The 27,805-nt window shown below is 38.4% G+C and overlaps 1 protein-coding gene across 11 annotated transcripts; it reads right to left on the reverse strand.

Moving 5' to 3' along the window:
- Nucleotides 1-601: 601 nt before the first annotated feature.
- Nucleotides 602-27,256, reverse strand: FBXO38 (F-box protein 38). Of its 11 annotated transcripts, none has more exons than XM_072873089.1 (23): nucleotides 27,160-27,198; nucleotides 26,530-26,717; nucleotides 24,288-24,429; nucleotides 23,275-23,408; nucleotides 21,985-22,148; nucleotides 21,427-21,592; nucleotides 20,941-21,078; nucleotides 20,497-20,634; nucleotides 19,986-20,079; nucleotides 19,431-19,561; nucleotides 18,940-19,110; nucleotides 18,514-18,656; nucleotides 17,404-17,626; nucleotides 16,596-16,715; nucleotides 15,290-15,469; nucleotides 12,761-13,480; nucleotides 9,613-9,713; nucleotides 7,836-7,938; nucleotides 6,602-6,768; nucleotides 5,282-5,427; nucleotides 4,347-4,450; nucleotides 3,967-4,080; nucleotides 603-2,680 (listed from the first exon to the last, which is right to left on the reverse strand). In XM_072873089.1, exons 3-23 carry the CDS (start codon nucleotides 24,413-24,415, stop codon nucleotides 2,502-2,504), a joined length of 3,564 nt encoding a protein of 1,187 aa, XP_072729190.1. In that variant the 5' UTR covers nucleotides 24,416-24,429; nucleotides 26,530-26,717; nucleotides 27,160-27,198; the 3' UTR covers nucleotides 603-2,501. The 11 variants fall into 11 exon arrangements, with proteins under 11 accessions (XP_072729192.1, XP_072729193.1, XP_072729194.1 ...); XM_072873088.1 differs by having other exon boundaries at nucleotides 24,288-24,473; XM_072873091.1 differs by lacking the exon at nucleotides 26,530-26,717 and having other exon boundaries at nucleotides 602-2,680; nucleotides 21,985-22,072; nucleotides 23,275-23,392; nucleotides 27,160-27,256.
- Nucleotides 27,257-27,805: the final 549 nt, after the last annotated feature.

Below are 27,805 nucleotides of genomic sequence, written 5' to 3' on the forward strand. Positions count from 1 at the left end.
CCACAAAAGAAGAAATCAGAAACCCAAATGACAACTGCAACTTTTTGTTCTTCATGGTGCAAAACAAATCAAGACATTTTCGGCCCTTAGAACTAGGACAGCTTTTCAACTGGGAGTCGGTGCAGTACTGAGTGTGTATGCTCGCCACTAGCAGAACACCACTGAAGCCAGTGGCTGGCAAGCAAATTACTGTTTGTACAGCAGCTCCCGCTGACATGAACTGTACCCATTCATGTACTAGTAATACTTTTTGTGGGGTTTTTTTTGTGTGTGTGTGTTTTTGTTTTGTTTTTTTAACTAATGAAGGTTGAACAGGAAAATAATTCTTTTCATCTGCTTTGCTCCCTTCCTCAATTTCAGATACTAAACTTAGTTAAGAGAGCAGGTTCCCTGGCCAGATCCCAGATACAACCTCAATACAATCTCAATTACCCAGAGCTCTCATTAGATGGACACAAAGAATTTAGTCACTACTTTACCACTATGTGTAAAATGGGTGTAATGTTTAAGAGGTTAAAACTACTGCAAGGTGCTATTGCTTACAGAAATAAATATTGAATATAAATAAGTACATTATTTGTATAAATACTTCTTCAAAAGGCTAAAGTTAGAGATACCAGATGGAGATCTGGTGCAATACTCTAGAAATGCAGTAACATTTTCCAGTACATGCTGTATTAAAACGGTAAACGTGATTGAATCAATGACTCAGATTACTTGAAACATGTCTAGGAAGGGTCACAATTACGTTTTGTCTGAACATCATTGAATATATTATCTATGGTTAAATATATTTGTTACAACTAAACCATTAACTTTAATCCTGTGTTAAAGCAAATTTAACAGCATTCACATCGTTATCTGGTATTTAGCACTCCACCTCCAATTAGAGTAGAGAGAGCACATGTGAGAAAATGCTACTGTACCAAATCTCTTGCTGCTTCCATTAGGCACCATTCTCTTCCTCTTATCTAATATACTTCTAGTTCTGCATTACCTCAAGACTTTCCACAGAGGGACAGATGCAGAGAAAACTAACACTGGCTTTGCTGTGTTGAAGTTTTGCCTTTTCAATTCTACAGAGCTAAATGTCATAGAAATCCCCATTAGTCACATTTATACCAAAGTCCAAAGAATTAAAATAATTTACAATAATGTGTAGAATTGTATAATGGTATAAACTAATCTGCTCTACAGCTTTTACCACAGTAAGTTAGCAAACCGTCATTTGTCAGACTGGTAACTCTGCAACTTTAAAGAAGCATGAACTATCAGGCCATAGCTGATCCTATGGCACATCTAAAGGTGCATTTGTGCAGTTACAGCTGCATATGCATGCAGACAGTTTCACAGCACAGCAAATTAGCCTTTAAGAGGTCTCCCACTCCCACAGGGCACATTACTAACAGCACACAAGCCAGCTAGTTTAATACTAACTTGTGCATTTTTATACCTGTACATTGGACTTGCAGTGAATTTTGGACATATACACAAAACATCTATGGATACTGTGGGAACCAGCGGCATTTTTTATATAAAATAAAAACAAGTATTCAGGAGCAAAGAGCAACAGTATTTCCTGACTGTATGTAAAATCTGCATTCATGAGTGAGCATGAATCAGCCTCAAAGCTCACTGTTTGAGTCAGATGGATCCTGTACTGACACAGCTACAACTAAGCAATTACACATCCCTTTTCCTGCCTGTCTTAAGGGAAAATTCATCTTTCAGCCAGTTAGTATGTGCAGATTTATGTTAAAGAGAGTGGAATGAACAATTAGCAACTTATTTTTCATATTACAGAGTCAAATACACTATTAAAATGAAATCTAATGATACAAAATACTTCAGAACATATCTTCTGTTTCCAAGGTGCTAAATGTGGTTTTTTTTCTTTCCCAAAAAATGTTTTTTATGAACTCTAGAAACTACCACAGATCACCAGCTTTGCTACTTTTTTTCTGCTTTTGGCCTTCTTTGCAACAGCTGTAGAATAATTCTCTCTCTTTGAAAAATGCACACAAGACACAAAGTTTGTGCTCAACAGGTTTACTCAGACTGGACTCTTAAATGCTCAAGAAAAAGGCACAGATTAAAAGAGACTCTGATGACTCTTTTGAACACAGCAAATGGGATTTTGTTTATAAAAAAAAATACTGCTATGAATTGTATGGGCTGAAAAATTCAAATATTCTTCCCTGTTCCTAATTATTGGCCTTCATTAAAATGGAATTTAAATTAAATTGTATAAACATATGAAATAAAGTCTCAGTATTAGGAAGTTTTTCTTTTGTTTCCTCTATGTACAAATCTTAGTATACAATTTTTACTTTTCATTATACATTTACTACATACTCTTTTCCAAACCGTGTGAAAGCAACTGCAAAGTGTGTGTTTCAAGAAGATGCTTTGCATTCGGAAAGAATCCACCTGCTTTCTTGGCCGGCAGCGCCAATCAGAATTTAGGAAGAGACAGATGATGGGTCAGGGAGGGTATCCACTCAAATGTAATCATCCTCTACTGGTTCACCATTGACATCACAGTAATGGATGAAGATAGCCACCACACGTTGGAATACACCTTTTTTCATCTGGCGCAGTTCAGAGATCTCTTCTCCTATTGTTTCCATACAGATGTCTGCAGACAATTGTCCTTTCCTTCGTGGTGCATAAATAGTAGCTGTGGAAGGCACATAAGAATAAAAACTAGAATCTTTCCTATAAAGAAATTCACAAGCGAATCTGTTTTGCATTAAATGAGATAGTCTTGGAAAACAAAGCAAAAAGAAAAATCTTCCATTGAGCAACCACGTTTAAGGAATATTATTAAAGCAGAAAAGGTATTCTGCCTTCCCCATATTTAAACCTTTCGATAGCTCCAATACTCATTTAATGTACACAAAGTCCATATGTCTGCGAGTGAAGGGAATCCCAGCACATAACAAAGCTTTGCCCCTGAGACTTATCTGACATGCTTTCAGGTTATCCATTTCAGTGATCACTTAAATGTTTTATAAACAAGAGCAATTAAGGATAAAGCAGCAGTCTTTATTTTTTTATGGCTTTAACATCATGTTTAATCTAATTACTCTTTTAAATCAAATACATATCAATTTTTTATAATTCAGACTACATACTGAACTACTGTGAATCAGTTTCAAATAAAATAAAAATAAAAATCAGAGAAAGGTATAGCTTTCAAGGGGATGAACTTCATCCCCTTGAACTGGAGCTAGATGAGAATATCCAAAATGATGTCAATTAAAAATACCTCTAATGAAGGAGATTCCAAGATTTTCCTAATTAAGCAGTGGCAGAACATATTTTTCCCTGCTGTCAAGCAAGGTTCTTAATTGAGCCCTAGGAACTGCCCACTATAATATTTTATAAGACAAGCTCCTAAATACAAAGAGGCATATCTGTCCTAAACTTCCCCCACATCATCTCTGTTCCAGAGTTTTCAAGTCCAGTTCTTTCCTCTTTTCTCCCAAGTTTATGGGAGTCTCACTTCTCTTTGCTGGACTCTCTTCAGCCTACCTTAACAACCTTTCATAAAGCAAAGCCAGAGGCAATAGTCCAGCTGAGCTTTCAGCAGTAATGCCAGTAAACTCCACAGAACATGAATTGCTGGGACTACACATCAAAACATTAGTTTTGTGTGTGTTTTAAATGCACTCATTCTTCTGGATATGACAAACCCATCACATTTTTAGGCTAAGCACTAGACTGGCTCTCTGATTTGGTCAGTATTAGGGGTCTCCAGCTGGTCGATACACTGTTGTAGTCCTATGGCCCTCTCCTCTGCTGGACCCCCTCCTCATCCAGCTCCCAACACTGCTACAAGTAGTTATTTATAGTCTACCAAAAACAGCATAAGAAAAAACTGAAAAATACAGGAATGCATTGTCAGCTTGGGACCAAGCAACACATTAAAGTTCTTTGAACACATAAAAAAAGGTTACTCACTTCTCTCATCGTCCTCAAAGTCATATCTAGCATAGCTGTTTGGCTCTGCTGTTCTCAGTGATCTCAACCATGGGAAGTCAGTAATCATGGAGTATGGGGCGCCATCCACAATGCCTAGAAGACAGACAGGATGAGGATACAAAGAGGACAATGTCACTCCTGCAGCATCAGCACTCTTCATCAAGTAAATTTCACTGATATCCCATAGATCAGTCACTCTAATGCAGGAAAAGCACCTCCTCGCTTCAATTCCCCCATTCTGTGCCAAAGGTCCTCCACTTCCCTCACAAGAATTATTATTCATGTCTCTTGTAAATTGCGAAGTTCCTTATCTTAGCAAAAGACTGATCATCAGCTTTCAGCTCCCTAAAAACACTCACCTTCTAGAGTGTAAATATCTCGTCCCCAAGGGTACTTAGTGTATTTCTTCAGGTCTTCATCAGTTCGTGTAGCTTCAGGGAAGAACTCATATTTAATAAGCTCTCTAGAGAGAAGGAGGAAGAGATTACAGCCAGTAGTCATAAGAAATATGAAGGCGGGAGGGAGAAAAATCAAATGGGAAATTCTATTGCACAACCTTTCCTTTAAGGAGCCTGAATCCATAGAAACACTCCTCCAAGACCCTCACACAAACTCAGCACGCAATCCCTTTGCTTTTGAGAGTAACCACAGAGAATATGTACAGTTTAGATGGGAAACCAATTATGCTACCTTTTAAGCATAGCTTTCTATCTGTAAGGAACAATCCAACATAGCTGCAACTAAAGAAAACTTCAAAAGTAAATTTGTTCTCTTAGTCATTTTGATGAAAAACCAGGACAACAAAAACACTGGTTTAAAACAGCTGGATGAGAGCCACTGTATACAATTCCCTGCTGCCGGGAATTTTTGCTCCTCAGTAAGGAGCTGATACTGATTGCACATCATCTTCCCCAGAAACTAACATTATTTCTTGGGAGTAAATCGGTCTTTCTCTTTTTTAAGAAACTGGTTTTCAGGTTCTAAGATATTCCTCAGCCATCCTGACTACTTCAATGTTCAATTGCATTACTGCTGGATGGAATAGAACTGGATAATTCTACAGTATTTTTCATATGGTTAGGTTTATTTAATCTACATTTTGTATTAGATACATCTTGACATTGAAATTCTACATTGCACCATCTAGAATTCAACCTTTGCTAGTCAACAAACCATTTTTTTTTTTTTAATTTGGCTAACAGAATACAGCAAATCTACACCTTGACTGAAGCTGTAGCTGCTGAATCAGGATCGAATACCTTTTCTGTAAAGTTACTGAAGGGCAATTACTCACTGGTTGATATTTGCTATTGTGTCCATCCAGCTCCGAATGCGCACCTTATTGCGGACATTAGGTGGGTTACTGAATTCGTGAATTATGCAAATGTGGTATGGATAAGGGCCACTAAATATCTTTTGCTCGAGAGTCAATGTGTCAACCTGTGAAAGGCAGCAAAGAAAGACTTGTAACCAAGAGAAACAAAAAGATGTTATTTTAGAGTCATGAGCAGCCATCTACCAAATCCCCTAAATTCTGGAGGAACATGTCCAGTGAAAATAAATTTTAACAGCATACATAATCAAATACATGATTAAGCAGAGTAAAACTTTCCTAGTGCAGCTTTGCCAATGAATCTTCTTGAGTAGTAGAATTTGATGGGAAATGTCTATTTTCTGATGTGTTTCACAACTCCAATATAAAAGTAAACTTTCATAAAATTACATCATGGTCTAAACTACATTCACTTTCTCAGAACTTGTCTCTGGCTTGGGGGGAGGTCCCGTCCTCCCCCCACCCCCCTGCCCCCAATAGTCTTATCACTGTCCTGTAAGAGCTAAAGCAAGAGATCTGGTTTCAAACAAAAGCTGGCTTTTATATCAAATCAGCCTCCCCCTGTTGGTCAGGCAAACCGAGCCAGAAAAAGCATTACTTTGCATGAGAGAAGCAGCACCACAGTATAATATAGAATGCTCTGGTTAGAGTGATAAAGTCGAAAAAAACATTCTGGATCTTAAATTAAGCTCTCTTACTTACTTGTCAAATGACCTCAATAACTCATTAAATGTCAGTGCTTACATCTCCTGCACGTAATCTGGGGGAGGAAGGGGTGGTTCCCAGTACCACAACTGCCTTGCAACACTGTTTAGCATCAAAAGAAGATGCAGCTTTCAGCGAAGCAGTATTCAAAACACTAATGGCTGTTACTAAATCTAATAGGACATGGGTTAAAGATTTCAGATACCTAGGTCTATGTCATGCCTCTGCTTATACATAACTACAAGCTGACTTGGTAGCATCTAGGTTCTTGCAGTTACTTCTAGTTATTCAGTTTGGAATGAATTCAATGCACCATTATTTTTTACAGTATCTTCTAATGCAACGAATACTGGAGATGGTAACATTAAGTCTTAACATTCAGTATCATCCAAGTTCCAGATTCTGCAATAAAAACCTTGATGGGATAAACTTTTAATAAACAAGTTTCTCAGAGTTGTAAATGTTACAATAACACATTTCTTGCACTAATTAAAAAAAACACGAAGCCAAGAGTGGTGAAAGAATGCAGGCAGAACTTCAGATCAGTTCATGATTAAATGAAAGTTGGTTGTGTACCTGCTGCATTGGACGAAGATAAATGATCCGGTTTCTTTCCGGTGGCATCCTGAGAATCTGATCCAGAACCTGATCCATGTTTAACTTCTTGCACTGGGCATAGTCAAACCGATTAACAACTGGTGCATTTTCTACTTTTAAGTGTTTCAATACACGGCACCTTGTAGCTATAAATCAGCAAACAAAATTATTAAAAGAAAAGAAATATAATACTGAAAAGACTTTAGGAGCCTCTTGTCAGAGATTTTCAAAGCCGACTGTTTCAAAAAAAGGCAAACAAGTAATGTAAGTAACAGACAATTACTGAAGTAGTTTGGATAGCTGGCAACTTAAGTATATTGAAGAAATAGACTAGCTGTTCATTTCTTCCACATTACGATCAAACTTTTAATTTGTGAGCTTGTAGAGAAGAGTCCTTTTAAAAGGCCATGTCAAATTTAATCTAACAATAACCTTTTTCTCCCTTTGTTTCCTTTCACAAAGTCCCCTGAAATGGTCTGTGGACTGCCATAATTGAAAACTACTGGCTTCAAAATCAGATCAAATGTAGAGTATTGTGAAGCCACACAATGTAAAATAAAGCTATTTCCTTTCTAGTAAACCTGCTCATGTTACCAAAATTTAGTTAAAAATTAATGTATGTTTTAAGAAGTATTCTGGAATAAATAAATAAATAAATAATTTCTTCATTCCCTGCTATGTAGATACCTCATTTCAGAAGAAAACGTATTTAGTGTAGATGTTGCAGAAAACAATAAATGACCTAATGCTTCAAAACAGGAGTAGTCACACAGCTTAGCATGTGAATCTAATGCAGCTTAAGTGCCATAATTTAAAACAGATTTTTATCATGTCAAGGAGGAAAGTATCATCATGTCAGCTAAATAATCCATGGAGGCCGGAAGAAATGAGAGAAAACACAAGGTACTCTGAAACTCATTTCATCAACTACCAATTATTGTATTATCACTCTTCAATAAACATCTCATCTTCCTAACTGTCATATAATTTCATCTGTTGATTTTCAGATATTAATCTTTATTAAACCTGTTACAACTTATAAGAACAGAGACATTCAAACTGAGAAGCAGTAATATTTGGTGTTCTAAGCATCAGTCTGACTTGTAGCAAAGCAGCTGATGAATACAAAAACAAACAGTGGACTGACTTTAATTCTTTCAGAGATTTCTAATAATGCCAGATGGAGGAGGTACGCATGACATTAACTACATACCATGTATAAACATCATTTTGGGGCAGTCTTTCAGTACCAAATCTGTTATTCCACAATTGGTCAAGGTGATTCCAACAAGGTTTTTGGATTTCAAAGTCAGTACCTGGTGAAAATTTTTTCAAAAAAGAAATAATCTATGACAGGGTAAAAACAAAGAAAAAAATTAAAATAAACTGAAATTTAAAAGATACTGCCAGATACAGAAAGATATTAACTGGATACTAATCAATATAATACAGCTTCTGTTCGCAAAAAGTATTTGAGATGACTAGGCTACTGATGGCAATGAGAAAAGACAACTTCCTGCTGATCAGCAACATCACAAAACGCAAAAGAATAACTTCACAAGATTAAAAGAGGAGTCATATCAGAAAGCACAATTTCTATCAGAAAACCTAAGTATCATCTGTCAGGAACTTCAAACCCTCTACATTTCAATTTCTATTTTTCAACCACGATGACCAAAATGGCAATTCTGGACAGTAACTCTTATTTAAACAGAGAAAGAAGGTATGGCAGAGAGGTAATGGTTTGAACTTCCCATACCAATATTTTACCAGCACTACCTCAGAGGAAAACCTCACACAGAGGGTTGAAAATTATATGCATAACTTATTTAATCCTTTATGTCTACTATCAGCGTTAGAAACATAAAGCACCCATCAAGCTCAAGAAACACATAAGTAGAATCATTTCCAATAGCATGCGCACAGGGAGCATGTAATAAGAAAGGATCTTTTTGGGTTTTTATCTGAATTTTTCAAAGTTTTATCACTAAAAATTCTAGCAAAATTTAACAGCCCAAGGATGAAGCTGACCAATTATACAAAGACGACTAAACAGAGTGCTACTAAAAGAAACACATGAAAGAGAAAAAGGAAGCATTCTGCAATGCGTTCTTTCAGTTCCAGCAATTTAAGCTGTTCCTTGTAACAACAGATAGTTAAAAAAAATTTAAAAATCACAATACTGTTCTTTCAAAATGACGTATTTTAAGAAGAAAAATCATGCACCCAAAAATATCTTTTAGGCTAATCACAAAAGCTGTAATGCATCCTAGTAACCAGGAAAATATTATGGGACACATTCACAAAAGCTATCTTAAATTAGTGAGGCTAAGTTCTTCACTGGACAGAGAGAGGGAAATAAGCGCAGGCAGGTTACTCTATAGCAGAACTCAGAAGAGAAGCTTAAGTTAGCTGTTCAGAGTCACCCTCTGAAGCAATCTCATGTTTGGCTAGAATATGAGCCTTGGGTAAACAGTCCCAGTACAGTAAGCCAAACCTTGAGATTTCTCCTTCCATGACTGATCTTCACTGCAGAAGAATTAACTCATCATGTTATTTATATACTAAGAGAACCTCCAGCCTGCAAAGTAACAGCTGAGTTACTGCGTCCAGAGGTAATTACGTATCCCATGTTTCTTTTAACAGCAGTAGCCTATGCTGTCATTTCAAAAATAAATGCCAGAGAATAAATTTTTTCCCTGCACATCAAGAAGGACACTGTGGGAAGGCAGGACTTCATGCAGCACTATAGCCATGAGCATCTGACAAGCTTAAAGTTTAGCTTTAGCTTATACTTCGCTCTTCTCAGGCCAGTCAGAGTATCACTGCACCTAACAGAAATTTCCTGTATATGGTTAAGACCAAAAAGAGCAGCAACATCAGTTGTAACTCATCTAGCTCTAGACGGAATACAAGCTTGTATAATTCCATCATTGTTCATGAGCATCCCCAGCTGATAAACCTGTAGCAGGTGAGGAAAAAGACCTTACTTGAACATGATCATCTTCAATAACTGGGTCACTTGTACTTGTGGACTTGTCAGCTGTCCTTTTCCGCTTTGTGGTTTGCCGTGGCTTTGGCTTGGCCATCTCTGGAAACAGAAAACCAGAAAAATCTTTCCTCTGTTTACATTTCAGGAGAACAATAGAGGCATTCCTTAGCTGAAAACGTCCAGTAAGAACATACATTTCTCTTAACATAAGCAGATCAAAATACCTGTCTGGCTTGAAAACACCTATATCTCTTTTCCTTGCATAAAAAACACTTTCAGGTTTGTTGCTCAAAATCATTAATACTAAACAACTTGGGCTGGGGAGGTGGGCTGTTTATAGATGAAAACACAGGAATGTTGAACCTACAAGTTCAACATCACAGAAAGATGCAGAGCCAAAAAAAGAACAGAAGATTAATTGTTAGGTTACACATGGTTCTCTGCAGCAAACAGAACATTCTTGACAAATACAAGAACCAAAATAGTTTTAATGTTTTAAATAGTAGAAATAATCTCAAACTACTTGAAAGTCTGCTCTTTATAACTGTCACTAAGTTCTTCCTAATATTGCAAAGGATGCCCAGGTACAAAACACTTTGATGTTCCCAAGCTGTTTCTTATTCCATTTCATGCACCAGTGTCATCGAATTCCTGCTTGATTTAAAAGATGAGGCTTTGAAAAGAAATTATGATAGATGACAACACTTGCTTCCTACAGTAAGAGGAAAAAAATGCCCTAGAATTAGTTTTCTGTGATTAACAGATCAAAATGAGAAATTATTTTACTAAATTAAGCTTCCTTTGACTTTTTTGTTAAAACATATGGCACGTTCACAAAAATTCACAATCAAGATAGAAATGCAAAATATTAAAGACTATATATGAACTACTCCATGCTATACTACCATTAACATTAAAAAATATCTCATTTCCTACTTAACATCACCAAATTCCACCAATACATGTAAACTATTAACATGTGACATTCAGTGGGCCTATGAACTCCAGAATTCAGGCTACTGCTTTAGGGAATCCACAGGCTGAAAGATGTAATATTAAGTACTCAACTTGTGCCACTCGTGAATCACCATCCCCAGGGAATTTTTTTTGACGGTTCCTAGAGTATCTACAGATGGTGAAGTACATCCTAGCTATATTACAGGAATTCAACGTGTAGCCCAAGGCCAAGAAATCTTTACAGAAGGTTTAATATAACATGCATTTTAAAATATGAAAAGCTTGCTTCACTGCAAATGCAAACTACAAGAAGTTTAAAAAACCCCATTTATTACAAGAAAAAGTGTGGCTTACACTTTTACTAAAGTAAAAATGAAAATTACACACTTGAGTCATCCTTTAGCCAGCTACTGTGTGGTGATAATGCTTTTAAAATTTTACTGTCTTTAATATTTGACTTGTTCCACTGTTTAATATGAGTAAATAATTTAAAGGAAAAAAAAATACTTCTACTATCAAACATAGGTTTGTTACAGAAGCCGAAAACCACCATGTCATTTATGCTAGAATAGTAGAAAGCAGTCATATTCAAAGCACATTTTCAGACTATTTATGGAAAAACATTTCCAACTCTGTAACAAAGCATTTTCAGGTTATACTCTAATGAGTTGTATATCCTATTCTAGTGAAGAAAAGCACTGTTAACAGCCAGGCAGAAGCAGCTTCACTGTCCTAGGTATTAAATACAGATTTAAAAGATAAAAATGATACATCCAAGTCTCATATTCTGACCCAAGCATCAGCTAATATCTGATGCTTCAAAAAGGAAAATAAGTGCATAAAGACAAACATAATCGTATGGAGCTGGGAGAACAGTTCTGACTGTTAGTAAGCTAAATAAAGGAGATACTGAAACATTTTTCTCCATGAGCAGAACAGATCTTTTTCCTGACTAAAAACTGAAACATGAAAACAGAGATATTTTCAGAAAGGTATCCTAATTTAATACTTAGATCTGACTGACTTCACTTCATGTTTTGGTAATGGATGAGGATAGAGAGGAAATACTTTCTTTTGATTTTTGTAGACTAATTACTAGTTATAATAGAGCAAGGTAGAAAACAGATATTTTAAATTTAATAGCAAGATCACTTCTTCAATCTGAGATGCATCTAGCTACAGAACAATATCCTAGGTGATTTAGATTTTGTTAACACTTGGGAACATTAAGCTAAACTGGAAAGACACTAGGACATACTGTGTTTGAATCATTCCATATTAACAGAGATACAAATTTGCTGTCAATCTTTTCTACCTCCAACACATACAAGTTCAGTAACTAGCATGTTTTATTTTTCAGTTTCATTTTACTCGCCAGATATTCTCAGCAAAGAATCCTGGATATATGAGGTAATTATAAAGTGTGCTATGCCAGACTAAGATGATTATTTTGGAAAGCAAATATACTTTGGAAGAAACAGCAAGTTCCCCTCTCACATCTATTCTTTTCTCCCAACATTTCTGGCTTCATTCCAGCCCTTCAGGACTTTGTTTTTGTTGTTTTGTTTGTTTTACATGATGTGAAGCATTAACCTATTTAATAAAAAGACAAATTTCAACGCGTTTCATCACCACGCCTTATACACTTGGAAGCAGAATCCAATATGCAGGTGCACAAGCTTGGCTCAATTATAATTATGGCTTGCTTTATTGGCTGATAAAGTATCAGTTATTAACTTTTGCCTTCTTGCTAGGATCTGAGCGTACCTGCTGTCTTCTTCCTTTTAAAGGGAGAATTTTAATGGGGGAGACAGTCTTATGTTTCAATGAATAACAGCCTTCACAGGAAGAGAGAAGCTGTCAAAAGAAGTTGCATTTGGTTTTCAAATGAGTAAATCAAACACTGTTTAGTATGTACGGATAACACATACAGAAATACTTGCATGGAGATAAAAGTCACTGGCACTCTTTCAGAGAGATCTATTATTTTACCTGGCTATGGCAGTGAAGTCAGCCATTTCTGTTCCATCAATATTCTGTCCCTTTGACAAACCGCTTAGTTTTAAATTATTAACCAATAAACTTCACATTTAACTTCAGCATTATCTGTGGGTGTTGCTATTGTTCAATACTGTCTCATGCCAGCGCAGTAGTTTACTCAGAAATTAACATATGCATATAGGTCATACCTGACTCTGACACCAGAGGGACATGGGACAGCTTGCTTCTAGCTCTTGTTAGTGGTCGGCGAGGATACTCTTCTTTATACTCCATCTCATAGCTCCTTCGCTGGGAGCCCATGCTCTCCTCCTCACTGGCAGGCCCACAGGCACTCCCACTAGTCCTCTCATCACTTGTCTCTCCTGGAGGCCCACAGTTTGGCAGAGTCCTAAGTGCAAAATCTGTCCCAGTGCTATTTGGTCCATTCCTGCAGGCTCCACTCGTGGATGGGCAATCCCCATCACAACACCCACTAGTCCTCTGTTGTGCGTCCTGTAGCTTGTAGCAGGAACACCTGGAACAAACAGAGCTCTCCTCGGTCTCTCTCTCGCCGGAACCTTCACTTTTACAAGGCGAGCAGACACACTGCCTGGATTCATCTCCAATTGCTGGACTGGTGCCAGCAGAGTGGCTATTAGTTGTCTGTGCACAGTCAGGGCTAGGAGAAACAGCACTACAGGAGCTGGATGTTCCCGTTGATCCTGTAGCATTACTGCAACCTGGGTAAGAATCTTTGCTTTTGTTCCTTTCGGGCATGTCACTTGCTGCTTTCATGTCTGCTTTAATCTGCTCACTTGTTACCTGACAACCTTTCTCACAGCTGCTTTCCTCGGTATGGAACTGCTTTGTCTGACCCACTTGGCTGGCACTACATCTTTTCCGCAGTGGTGTCTTGCCTTTACCGCTCACTGGAAGAGTTAAGAGAGAGAGAACAATGAGACAATCTAATATGCAGTTTAAATAAATGCTAAGTCCTACTCGGTTAGAGACTACTTAAAACAGAAGGCAGCCTAGAGGCCAATGACAAATCTTGTCAGGACCATGCTGCTATTCACATGTTATGGGAATTAATAATATTTCTAGCAGTTGCTAAATCTCTATAATGTCTTGCAGCTATTTTTGTAGTGATGTGCTGGACCGTTTGTCAGTAAGTGAGATACATATTTGCCAGAGAGGCTAATATTTTCACAAAGCAGCTAACTGGTTAAAAAGGCCAAAGCACAAAAACATGAAAAACACACTGATAATAGGCTTCTGTTTTCTTAAATATGAGAAATAAATCTGAGGAATTAAATAGTAACATAGATAGGACTAAAGTTTATCCTTTCAATAGCAATCCTTAGCTCCCCCTCCTGGGTATGGAAAGTGGTGTCAATAGGTAACTAGTCTCAGTTTACAAAAGAATAAAAAACCATAGCGAATAGTGTACAAATCACAACTGGAACTCAATGTCTACTGTCATAATCCTCTCAGCTAATTACACTAAACCAAGCTTGAAAAACATTATTGGCACTACAAACAAAAGTTTATGCAAATTGTCTCCAAACACACGTTATTTCAACCCTCAAAGCAGAACTGACATCTGTGCTATAAGCACAGCACTCTACAGATTTCCAAGTTGAAACTACCAGTCTTGTTGAAATGTACTAAAATGACAGGGGGGCTGATGTGTAGGGAGTATGCTAGTTACAACAGGAAGATATTTGATCCATTACAGCTTTGATATGTCCTAGGCTTTGCAGAAATTAAAACCAGTACTAGACCAGTACATTTCTCAGTCCTTCACAATGCAGGATTTTTACGTTAACTGCTTAGCTAAATATTCATTAAGGCTCAATACCATATGTACTTCATCTGTCAATTACTTATAGATTACAATTCGACTTCAACTTCCTCCCTTCTTGCGTACGTATGAAACTACTTCACTTAGAATACAAACTACAGGAAATACCACATCATCTCTGTTGCTGGAAATGCCATACATCATATGGCATCAGACCCAGGGCTCTGACTTGGTGCCACAGATGTGCAGCTTACAGCTGTAAACTCAAAAGACAGGGAATGTCCTTTCCTACATCTCTCTATAGTTGTCATACTACCATGAAGTTCTAGGCCTCTGACTCTGAATGAGTCATAATAATATATATACTACTGCTACTAATACATATACACATACACACATGCTATAATAGTAAGTGTTGTTCAGAAGTGAAGAAAGTACTGAACATCACCCTGAGAATTCTAACTAACCTCCAAAGCTCCCATCAAAGTAAAGTTGATCTTAAAGTGACCCCTTCAGGACACTCCCACAGGGCCCCCATGAACCAAAAGATGGCTACAACTCTTATGCATTTGCCCCAACAGTCACATTTTGTTTCAGCAGCAATGCTTTGACAGATGAATCATATAGACAACATAGCTGCAAATTTGGCTTCATAGACATGATAAATTCTGTGCACTTGGAAACCCAAAAGAGGAGCTGCAGGTTCCTGCATGCAAAGCATTTTTGTGTTTCTGTACAGTGCCTATGTGATTGGAGCTCAGAGACATGCACCCTTACACCTCCATTCTAGATTTGTAACAGGAACAAAAGAGCAGAAGGCAAACAAAAGAGCATGCCTTTTACAAAGCTAGAAATAAAACTGAACAAGATGAAAAGACTGAAGCTTAAGAATAAATTTTGCTTAACAGTGCTCAGGAACCCATCTGTTCCCCACCTGAAGGTTCTCTAGTTTCCACTGGATCTCTGCTTTTCTCTTCTCCATCTGAGTAATTCTGTGCAATGCTGTTAGAGATGCAGGCTCTTGAAGTCCCCATGTTTTCTTCCTCATCCTCACTGTCTGAATCATGGACTGTAATAGGTGCTGCTTTTACAACAGGCTGAATGCCACTTGGTCCTGAAAACAGTAGAAGAATGTCAACAGTTCATGTAAAAATAAGCCAAGCATGGATTAGAGGGCTGAAGAACTTTTAGAACTGCATGAAAAAATGACAAGAGATGAATTTGGTTCAATTTAGCCACCCATTCTGTGGTGCTCTCATTAAAATCCAAATACAAGAGCAAAACACTGCATTTCAGCATTAAGGCATTCTAGTTTGGAAGGGGAAGAGTGTCACAATGTAAGACAAAACATAGGTTTTCTGTAACGTTTCTTTGCTTCAGAACAGCTTAAATGTTCTTCCACAATAGTACGAGTAACTGCACAACTACATATTATAATCAGTCCCTGAAACCTCCACCACAAAGACAGAAATGTCCATCAGAACATCTGCAATTATCCTTCTAAATCCCACCAGTAGAAATGGGAAGGAGAAGCATGAATTATAAATGTATAAATGTGCTTCAGTATAAATGTGCTTTTTTAGTTACCTCTCTTGGCTACTAACCAAAGGCATTAGCTAGTCATTACTTATCTGCCTGTCAATAACACAAGAAATGAACATGAAGTTAAATAACATTTTCAGGAGTTATCTTGAAAAAGTGAACAGATCCAGCATACATGTATGTTACTTCATGTTGTTGGCATATTTAGTAGAAAACTATGTTGTTCAGCAAATAGTGCCTATAAAAGAAATCAAGACTGCCTTACATCACTAATGTGTGTCACTAATGTTGTCACTAACACAAATTAAATTAACACTGGAACAAGTTGTTCTGGCTTGAAAAAAATGCAGAAAAAAGAATCCACATGCTGCAGTAAAAGAAGTAAGACCATTAACACCAACATTGGAACACGACAAGCTCATTCAGGCCTTCCAAGTCTTTTATTATACTGGGCACAAAAATAAGGTTTTAAGATCAAGATATTTTACTCCACATGCAAAAGAAAACTGGGGACTGTAAAACAGACTTTAAGACAGAATAAATTTCTTCACAGCAGTAAGCTGTGCTAGCATCATTATTCCAAACACACCAGACAACCCAGCTAAAGAAAAACGATCCAAAACCAGACTTATACTGAAAAATTTAACCCCTTAAGAAGGGGATACCAAAAAATAATTTCTTTCCAAAACCAGAGTTACCTGCTTGCTCTTCGTCTACCTCCATAGGAACAACAGCCTGGCTGTGAGCTGGGAGCTCATTCTGACCCTGCCCAGCAGCCATCCCTTCTTCCTGTGCCACCTCCTCCATCTCATTCAGGGCTGAAAAGATTAAGATAAGGTTAAGAAGAGGAAACAGAAGGAACAGAGCCCATAAGCATAGGAGGAATTCAACCAGCACCCATAGAGAGTCAAAGAATTCTCAAGAAATAAGTAATAGCTGCCTTGATTCCTTCAGTGAGTCTCTAGGTTGCACAAAGTCTCTCACAGATTTGTTCTACATCTCTTTAGCCAAAGGCCCAGCCTAACTTTTGGTGTTTACTTCTCCCAAATTTTCCACTCCTCCTCAAAAGTCTTGTTCTACTGCAGTGAGCAGCATAACCAGGATTTACATATTAATTCCCTCCTATGACTTCTGCCTTTGCTGGGAAAGTTTAAAAATATACCACCTGACACTGTGATGTAGTCCCGCTCTGACTAGAGTAACCTAGAAAACGCCTCACACTTCCACAGATGAGTATCACACTGAAACTTGACATTGCTAACAGCTGTACTGACATATATAACTGAATTGTAATGTGCCTGTAACAGCTATTAGATACAATACAAAGATAGCTTTTATCACACAGGTATCAGATGTGCAGACAGCCCTCCGAGAAGATTAAAGTTACACACCAGGAACTGAAAGAGCAACAAGCTTTCAATGTATATTCATATCTTCTCTAGGACCCTACGTTACATGGCAATGCAAATAATCACTCCCTACAAAGGTCCACAAAGATCAGATTACCCTCAGCTGCAATCTGCTGCTCTTCAGCTTGACCATCTTGCCGCAGCTCATTCTCCTCATTCTGGTCATTTGGGTGTTGGTGATTGTTGTGGTGGATGTTTGGATTATTGTTATTCTGGTGGTTATTGTTGTTGTCATTGTCATTGTTAGAGTTCTGATTACTGACTAGGGCAGATGAGACACCAATTCCTGTGCCTGCACTCAGGCCCACACGAGCACAACCCTGAAAAAAAAGAGCAACTATTAAGATTTGAAAACACAGACACATTATCTCAAGAACATATCCTAATGCCAACAGAAAAAGCATTCTGTCAGTAGTATCTGGGATAGCAGAACAATATGCATGTGAAGAACAGGGAAATTGTCCCTAATACTTCCTTATGCTACACCTTGAGAGGTCCATCTTAAGTTTAGCAACCCAGAAAACTCATACTCTGTTAAACTCCTAATGAAAGGGAACTCCACAAAGCATATAATCTTACTTTATTATATTGTATTTCATTTGCTATGAGATCATATTACATCAATACAAATAGCAGATTATATAGTCTTCCCAGAACACAATAGCCTCAAGACAGAATTAATGATCAAAGAAAGCAGTTTTTTTACATAGGCAGTTTTCATTACATTACAACAGCTGTTACAAAGATTTGTGTTACAGTGTGGGAGAGGGGACAACATGTAGAAATAAAATTCCTAAGCTTTGAAAGCGCTCCAACAGGGGAACAGTACCCCTATTTCACCCACTACAAAATCATAAAAACCCCTTAGCATTGTAAACAGATCCCTAAGAGTGAAAAAAAATCATATAAAAAGTAGCAGCAAAATGAAGTAGCAGCAGAGACCTCAACAGAAACACAGAATCAATGTGAGTCTTATTTCCTGGTCACATATTCATACAAGATCATACCTTGACACTGCTCCCATCTGCAGAAGCAGCACCATTCTCCCTAACATACCATGACAATAGCAACTGCAAACCAAAGTAATTTATTTACCAAGCTATTTAATTAATTACAACTTTTAAAAGAATGCATAACAGCTGGAGCTCACCATATTTCCAATGAGCTGGCAACAATAAAAAGCAAAACCATTCCCCGAAAGACTCACCTTAGGAGGTTCACGGAACATCTGGTCCAGAGAAATAAATTCTAAGCTTGGCAATAACTCAATGAACTGACTAAAAGAGTCTAGCTTTATGGCATGGCATCGCACCAGGGTGAGGTCAACCAGTCGGGTCCACCTTGAATGATCTGCAGAAGAGAAGAGATGCATTTCTTGAAGGATTCCTATCTCACTTATTTTTCATTATACCCTTTTCAGATTTGAGAGTAAGCATCTTCTGTATCTCCATTCTGACTGTTACCAGCATCATTATGGTTCCAAACCAACCATCCTCTACTTACTAAGAAATACTAAGAACTACTTACTCTACTTACTAAGAAATACAACAAGCAATACTGTGAGCAGAAAAATTCTGTTTTAATATCACAGCAATTCATATAATATCTCTAAAATTTCAAAGGTGTGCAATACCTGTGATCCAATTATTTGGGTTATGTAGATGTGGGCAGTTGTAAATGACCAGATACTTGATGCAAGAAAAAACTTCATTTACAGCTTTCATACCAATATCTGTAATAATTCCTGGATTTTCAACCACATCAGCCAAGCCATACTTCACCAAGTCTCCATTTGTCATTTTACCTATGAAAAAGATAGTAGCAAATACAGCAGTAAATTTCAGAAACTTGCCTTTTATAGCATGGTTTTCTAACTCTCTCTTTTAGTCCAATTTGGCAAAATGGATCAGATTATCACTTCAGTTCAATAAAGCTGAGACTTTCCCAATTTCAGTAAGAGTTTCAGGAAGTGAAGCAAAACATATTTGGCTGTATGAGATCAGCAGCCTCAATATGGGTACTTTAATATTCTTTTTAATCACTCTTAGAAAATTATTGAAAACACATCAACTTATTTAATCCTTATATTTGTCAAATAATTTATGTATATAAAAAGTGTCATACACTGTAGTAAAAACTCATCAACATATCCCAGATGAAGAGTTTCAAACTGTGGAAATTCCAGCTCAGCCATCTTCAAAGCAGAAAAAACACCGTCTTTGGTCAAGGAAGGCTGGATCCGCACTTCATGCAACCTGAATGCAATTAAGAATTGTTCTTATCAAAAGGCATGCCAAAACACAATTGCCATAGAAACCACTCAAGAAGATGCCCTCTCGTAATAAAATGAAAATATTCTTTCAACAATGGCAGGATTAAGAGCATATTTGTTGTATCTTTATGGCAGTATTTGGCAGTTACATAGCAATATAGCTGTGAGACTAACAGCACCACACTTTTCAGACATAGGTCTAAGAAGAAGGCTTATGACACAAAGGGATTCAGAAACAGACATAACTAGTTATTTTAGCCACACAATACTCTTGTCATGTAAAATTTAAATGTTTATTCCTTAAATTTTTGAAGGTTGTTCTGCTTCTTCACGTTCTTGGACTTCATTACTAAGATACTTATTTTGAAAAAGGAGAACGGGGAAAAGAAAGATCTAAAGGCCCATACCTTCGTGCAGCAGTTATGATGAGGTAGCCAAGATCCACTTCAAGTGCATTCTTGCAAGCTCCCAGAACTATAGTGTGCAAATTCCTAAAACCACCTGAGAAATAAAAAACATTCTTTCACTTCAGTCACAGATCACAACCTTAAGCCTTATACGTTTCCACCAGTGTTGTCTTGGCAACTGAATTAACAAAACACATCTTTTTTAGCAAATCAATAAAACACATATTTGCACCCAACTCCCCTCCAATCATGCTAGTTCTACTCACCACCAAATGCAACTGGAACGTTAGCTTATCAGTCAAGAGTTAAGTGCAGTTAAAAGATCAAAACAATGCTCAATACAGAGCTATATTTAGCACCATAACTATAGTTCCAAACTTGATACCTTTAAAATAATAATCAAGAAAGGATATGCTACAGACAAAAAAGCTAGGCTTCACATGCCTCCAGTATTTGCTAATATTTTTATTTATTTGTTTGTTTTAAGTATGAGGGATAAGAAGTTTCATACCTGATCTCCAGCTATCTTCTACCACATGCTGGATAAGTCCTCCAAGAAATGGAACACGAACCAGTTCTAAATGCTCCAAGTTTCGAGCAGAAGCCAGGCCTGTCACTAGGGGAACATACTTCAAAGAATTTGTGGGTCCTACGTAGAACAAACCAATATAGACAAAGAAGGTTGTTCACTCAACAACATTGAACTATCATGTTAAAGAATTTTAAAATGTCCGCATATATCCATCTAGATCAGGAAGTCAACAGAACTACATAGCACCAAATAATGTACAGGGGAGGGATACATTTCCATCTAACACCATGAATAAAACGGTAACTGTTTTCAGAATCTTGTATTCTAAGATTTCCATTTACAGTTGGTGCCTATGCAGCTTTAAAAGAATTAGTAGAGTTCCTACATGCTAAAACATCCCCTCCCTATGTGAATCCCTCTTACCGGCACAGTTCCTCATGACAAAAGTGCGTAAGCTGATACAAAGGAAATCTTTAAAAGGCTGTGGTTTGGTGAGTCTCACCCACTTCAAATAAAGGTGCCTCAGCATTGGGATACAAGGAATCTCAGGGACATTCACCCCTAATAATACATAAACAAAATAAACACTTTAAACAAGCTTTAAACTATAAACTCTAGGATACATTTCTTTGGATTAACATTCTGGCTTTAAAAATGAAGTCTTGTCTTTGCTATGTGGCATGTGAGAAAAGCTGTAAACTTTTTAAAAACAAGTTCTTAACCTCAGTTTGTCAACACAGTTTCTTAGAATTTGCCCTTCGGACCTGCTATCATATATATAGCAACTAATATTTCAAAAATGCCACATGCCAAATTCCCTCTCTTAAAAAGAATTACAATCTTGCAGAGTTTCAAAGCCTTTAAATTCATCTGTGTTGAAGCCAACTATTTCACCATTACCACACTTACCTACTAAGTGCAAAGTCTGAATTTTAGCTCCTATAGGAATTTTCAGCTTATTCTCAGGAGGAATTGGAAAAGCACCGTTACGATTACGAAACTTCCCTAAAATATGAACTTGTGGCATGTATGTCCAAATAGCTTCCACCAGCTCTAAATGAGAAGTCTCAACACCCTGGATAAAAGGAAGCAAAACAAATGCTCTAACACCAGTTCAAGCAACAATATCCTCTTAACTTCTCAATAACACACTATACATAATGCAATGTGTTATTTCACTTTAAATTTGTAGCAAGACTTGTCTTTTTAAAAGCAGAGGGATCAGAGTTTTAATTCACTTCTGGACTTAAGAGCACCTGTGATTCCCACTGGTGCCACTAAAAATAGTAGTCATCTGCAAATATGGTCACAATTAACTGCTACTCTGTACAGCCAGATCTGAATACAAAGCCCAGGTCTGAACATGAAGCCCTGTAAGCAATGAGTCCCTGCCACATTTCTTCTGCTCTGTTAACATGCATCATCTCAGCTGCTGAAGGAGGTTCTCTCTCGAGTCTAACCACTCACCAGCAGATTTGGACAGGCCTGCAAAGCCTCTAAAACTCCAGGAATGCTGAAAGCTTCATGGCCACGGACTCTGCGTCTTTCAAGATACCTGGGATGAAGACCATAAAGTTGTTCAATGTCTGGCATCTTCCTCAGCAGCGTTAGGAAACTGGAATCGGTGAAACCTAAGATGACAGCAACAGATATGGTATTTGTGTGACAGTAGACACCTAGCTGTAAAGGGAAAGCCAAATACATTGTTCTCTTTATATGGTAGTATAAATTCTACAATGTCGAAAGATGTACTCAGTGAAGCAATAGCTTGTCTTCTACTTCCAGATTCTAGAAATCATGACCTAAATACTCTTCTGCCTTAAATTTTGCAGGCTTGCTATAGGTTTCCTTCAATGGAGTTGCATGGCTACAGGGTTAACTTTCTCCCTTCTCAGATGAAGCACCTCTGCAGACTGTCAGGCTTTGTGTCTCTATCTTTCCTGGAATTCCATTTATCAACTACATGGCTCAAAAATGCCCAGCTAGACCAGTTATATGCAGTTCTTCTCTATTCACCACAGCTCACAGTTCTCAAAGAAATAAGACAGTTTCTTAAAGCAAAGGATTATTTTATTCTAACATAAGACAACACATAAAAAGGATTTTAAACTAGTAAGTTACCTGTATTTACATCTATCTTAGGTTAGGTCTAACCATCTACCTGATATCAGCCCTAATAAATCTAACTCTGCAGACCCTCTAACTTTTAGAATTCACTCATTTTAGCTCTCTCCCCCAGCAAATCCCAGCAGTGTAATTTAAATCCAACAGAAATCCTAATACTCACAGGGTTGACCTAGGTTGCCAAATTTATCTATTGATCTGAAGATGGCTTGAGGTGGGACATCAAAACTTATTTATTCTTACATTGTTAAGTGTTGGCAGATGAGTTGTTCTCTCATTCCATTGTATTTTTTCCTGCCTGCATGCAAACAGCCTCTTCTTGGATTAACCCTTGGATTAACTCCCTTACAATAATCAGACAAACACAGATTGTATTTACAGATTGCTACAGAGAATCCCCGTTTCTGCTACAATAATATCCAATACACACACACATACACAGATAAATTTTCCAAACCACGTACTCAAGGAAGCCACCCAAATCTCACGTAAGTCAAAAGGAATTAAACATCTAACTCCTTTTACTGCTTTTGAAAATTTACCCTGCCTATGTCATTATAAATATCAGGATAGCACAGACAGTTTTGCTCAATACCACTTTAATGCCATATCTTGAGTGAGTGTGTTACTCACCAGTGGGCATGTACTCCCACCAACGGCCTGCACATAGATCCACAACCTTCACTACTCGCAGATAAAGAGTGACTGCTTCCTTCAGCTTCCTGGACAGGCATTCCATGCACATGATATCCTGCAAGGGAAGGTACCTTTGGGAGAGGAAAAAACACCCCTCTGATTTATCAAAGGTGAATCCTTTTCAACTTTTTCCAAACTAAAGAACATCCCAAGCATGACTACACAAATTCATATATTTCTAACACCTAATAACATGAATTCAAACAGAATTTTCAGACCGTACTCTAATAAAGTGTGAAATTTTGCTAAGCAGAATGACTCACCAATTTTTAACACTGAATATAGGATATTTAAGGTACAAATATAATATTAAAATGGAGAGATGCTTTAGTTCTCTAATAAATACTACTGACCAAACCATTTGCCACAATAGTTTCTACATGGTTTAATTAAAGGTACTTTCATTTTCTAGTACACACAAGCATGCTCAATTTGCAAATATTTTGGAGAGCTACTGTTTTTAAAGAACTTGTCAGTAAGACATTATGTTTTGAATATAATAGGCATGAGTGAACATCTTGGAGCAGGACCATGCTATAGGGAAGATTATATCCTCATCCAAGTTCCCTTCCACACACTATGAAGCAGATGTAACAATTTCAAAACATGCACCTCAACTATGTAATACCTGAGACACATTTCTGCACTGAAAGCAATATTTAAACACTTGTTACCACACACTGGTGAACAGAATTAAATCACTTATTTCTTCTTCCTTCTACCATTCATGACATTCACATAAATTAATTTTCAAAGTATCCAAATGAATTCTGGGACTGAAAAAACATTTTTCACCCCTTTCTATCCAGTTTTTATCCACCAGTTCACTCGTGGTACATCTACACTTTCTGAATACTATGTGACACAAGCATCAATGCAAGTAAGATTGGGAAAAAAATAGAAAACAATACAACAATAAACAATAAATTGACTTCTGACAAGCTGCTCACCTAAAGATGTGGCAAAGCACTTCATGAGAGAGTTGGTTCATGTAATCTTTTGGCTCATCAGTTTTGGCAGGCTCAGAGCCTTCCCTGTTCACTGAGCATGGTTTCACATTTTTCCGCCGGGGACCCATATTTGCAATGATTTCTGATTAAAGGAAATGTTCACAAAGTTATGCAAATTCAGTGTAACTGAAAGAGAAAAGGGACAGAGAATAGAGGAGGACACACCAGTTAAGCTTTGTTTACAGAAAAAAACAGCAAAATCTGCCAATAAAGACAAGCTTCAGTACAGCTGAACTGAGTTAACTAAGAAATAGAAAAATTCTTCCAACAAGTTATAGTTTGCCTCATACATGAGGTCTCAGACATAACCTGACGATTATTAGAAAAACAAGGAAGTCCCTTTGAGCTAAGGGAAACTGACAAAGAGGAAAATCACCAAAGGTTTAATAAGAGATCAATTCTTTTGTGTGAATAAAATGTCTTCAGAAATACCATCCACACACTAGTTGATCACGACAAATCACACAAAAGCTGTACGGAGACTACAGAGGTTACCAAGCAAATACCAACTAGACATGTTCTAGTGAAACAGAAAGCCCAAAGCCTCTGTCTAGCAGAAAAAGAAATAATTTTCCTTTTAGAAAAAATGGGCTGCTACTGATCATTCCCAAAAAATCCCCTATTAAAGGTCCTCCAACTAGCTCTTCCTGAAGGTTAGAATACTAAATAAAATATTCAGGTTGCTTAGTTAAAGATCAAAGCCCCAGAAAAACCGAAAGACCTTGCCTCAGTAGCAATGTGCAGGATATCCTCTCCTCTTTCCCTTTACTGAATTAATGGGTTTGTGTCTACATTGTTCCTGCAGCACATATACAGGGCACAGAAGGACTGAAATAACAATAATATATGTTTCATTTTAAAAACATACAAATTGATTACAAGAAGTAACTAAAATAAGTATGAAACTAATAGTAACATTAGAATAACTGAGTTAACACCTCATGCAGATGAACAACATGAGAAATGTCTTCACTACTGCTATTTAGCTGAGGAATGCTTTCTGGTAAGTAGGGTAAAGCATCATTAACTCAGTAAACCTGTTTAACAGGTTGAATACCAAAATTCAGTGGTTGAGGAGAAACAATTTTTAAAAAAGACAGATTTTGGAAAACTTATCAGACATGTGTCTGTTATGGCATTCACTATGATGTAAATATACCACAGTATTTGCTTCACATTATGTGGAAGTAGCAAATGAGAAGAAAAACAAAGTACCTGATGGAAATGAAAAAGAAAAATTTTGCCTTCTCCAACACAAATGATTTATATGCTGGCACAAAATTTGAAATATTGATAGCTTCACTATGATCTAATTATTGCAAAACATGTGCTTTCTCACATTTTTGTATGCATTTTAAATTAACAACTGTATGTTGTCATAATTAATTTTATTTAAAATGTGGATATTAAAATAACTAAATTAGCACCTTCTGCCCATGAATAGCATGAAACGTATCTCTACTCCTTTGGATTGGTTGGGACTTCTCCAGCCAAAGCTAAAGACACTGAGTTTGTTGCCTGTACACATACTACCTTTCTTTTTGGTGCACACTGGAAGGGTTTAGTATGTTTGTAATACTGCATTGTAATGTTGTTCAACTTCATGAAGCTCAAAATTGACTTCAAACTACTTATGAGACTGGACTCCGATGAAAACAAGTATTACATGGATTCCCAGTGAATGTCACCTGATGACTCAATTTGAATAGAGAGTAGGATACAACGTAAAAAAATTCTAGATTGATGCAGACGCATGATGGAGTACAATACAGCAGTATTTAAAGGACAGCATTAAAAGGACTGTGATATAAGCTAAGAGAAACAAAGATATTAACAAACAGACCAATGTATCGGGAAAGAGTCTGAAAGAATCCTGTAAAATTTAAATGCAATGAGCACAACCTGCCCTCTGAGTTTGGGCTGTAGTTTAGCTTGGCTCCTGCCATTAAGTAAAAGGAAAAAGAATGACCTAGTCTCTTATGAGGCAGCAGTTTCTGCAAAATACATTCTCCTCCTGATACTATTTTGAGTTAACGTGTGCAGCTTTAACATTCTACATTAGGAAGCTGACCCCATTTACAAAAAGAAAAAAAAAAACAAAACAAAACAAAAAAACCCCAAAAAACCTCTTCAGATATTTAATAAAGCTGATAAAACAGAGTTTTGCTCTCCGCAACTCAACTGATTCACGAGAGTCCTTGTATGAAACAACAGCTTGATGTGTTATCTTCTCGATTAGTAACTACTAGACTGAACTTCAGAAACCACGGGGAGACCCGCACCGCCCCGCAGAAACGACCGCTGTAGAGAAAAACGCGGAGAGAGCAGCTAGGGACGGTCTGGCAAGCGCTAATTTGAGAGGGGTGTTTCCTTATGGAGAGGAAAGAAAAAAAAAAAGTTTATTTTTGCTTGGATAAGCGATATAAAAGCAGGTTTCCCCACAGCCCTCTTCCCTGCAGCCGGCCAAACGCCGCCGTTCCCTCAGCGGGGGGGCGGGGGGGGGCGCGGCGGCAGCCGCCCCTAACGCGACATCTCAGGGCTTCCCCCTCTCCCCCGCAGCGGCAGAAAGGAGAGCAGTTTTCCTCGGGGCCTGTCACACCGGGGAACGACCCTCACCGGCCCCAGACCGGGCCGCCCCGAGGCCCCAGTGACGGGCAACGACAACCCCGGCCGGCGAAGGGGCACAGCGGCACCGCTCCGCCGCACCAAGCCCACCCGCCGCGAGAGGACGGCGGGCGGCAGCCTCCGGCTCACCAAGCCCCGCCGTACCCTCGCCGGCTAAGCCCCCCGCCGCCGGCCCGTGGCTCCTTACCTGCCCCTCAGCGCCGCCCTGTTATTGTGGACGCGGGGGGAGGGTTAACCCCGGCAGCCGCTTCCTGCGCGTCCCCTTCCGCCAGCGCCCCCGCGCTTCCGGTCACACTTCCGGCGCCGGCGGTGGGCGGAGCCGGGCTGCCCCGCCGCCATCTTGGGGCAGCGAGGGGCGGGGCTTTACTGCTAACATCTTGAGTGCGGCGCCGCGTCCGCCATCTTCGGTGCGTCGCCCAGGGGGCCGCCATATCGGTGGTGGCTACAGTGCAGCCGCGGCTAGCCCCTGGCAGCCCGCGGAGGTGGGTCCCAGCGCGGCCTGCCGGGACCAGGCAGCCCCGGCCGCCCTGGTCTTACCCCGCCCCGCGGCCTGAACCTGAGGCAGCTGGCGGGACGTGTGTCCACATGGCAGAGATCCCCAGGTCAGACGCCTGAGGCCTTTAAATGCCAGCTCAGCTACAGGGACAAAAGTTGGGTATGTTGAAGGAACTGAAGAAACCCTGAAAGATTAGTGAGGAGTTCTAGAATGACAACAGCAACTACACATATGGCAGCGTACCCCTGAGGTGTTGTGGGTCAAAGCAGCTCACAGGCCCCCCCTGAGAGTCTGAAGTCCCTTTGCACACATAGGGAGAGGAATGTAATTTATAAGA

The sequence above is a fragment of the Ciconia boyciana genome, chromosome 9 (genome assembly GCF_034638445.1).
Source record: "Ciconia boyciana chromosome 9, ASM3463844v1, whole genome shotgun sequence".
Classification (NCBI taxonomy): Eukaryota; Metazoa; Chordata; class Aves; order Ciconiiformes; family Ciconiidae; genus Ciconia; species Ciconia boyciana.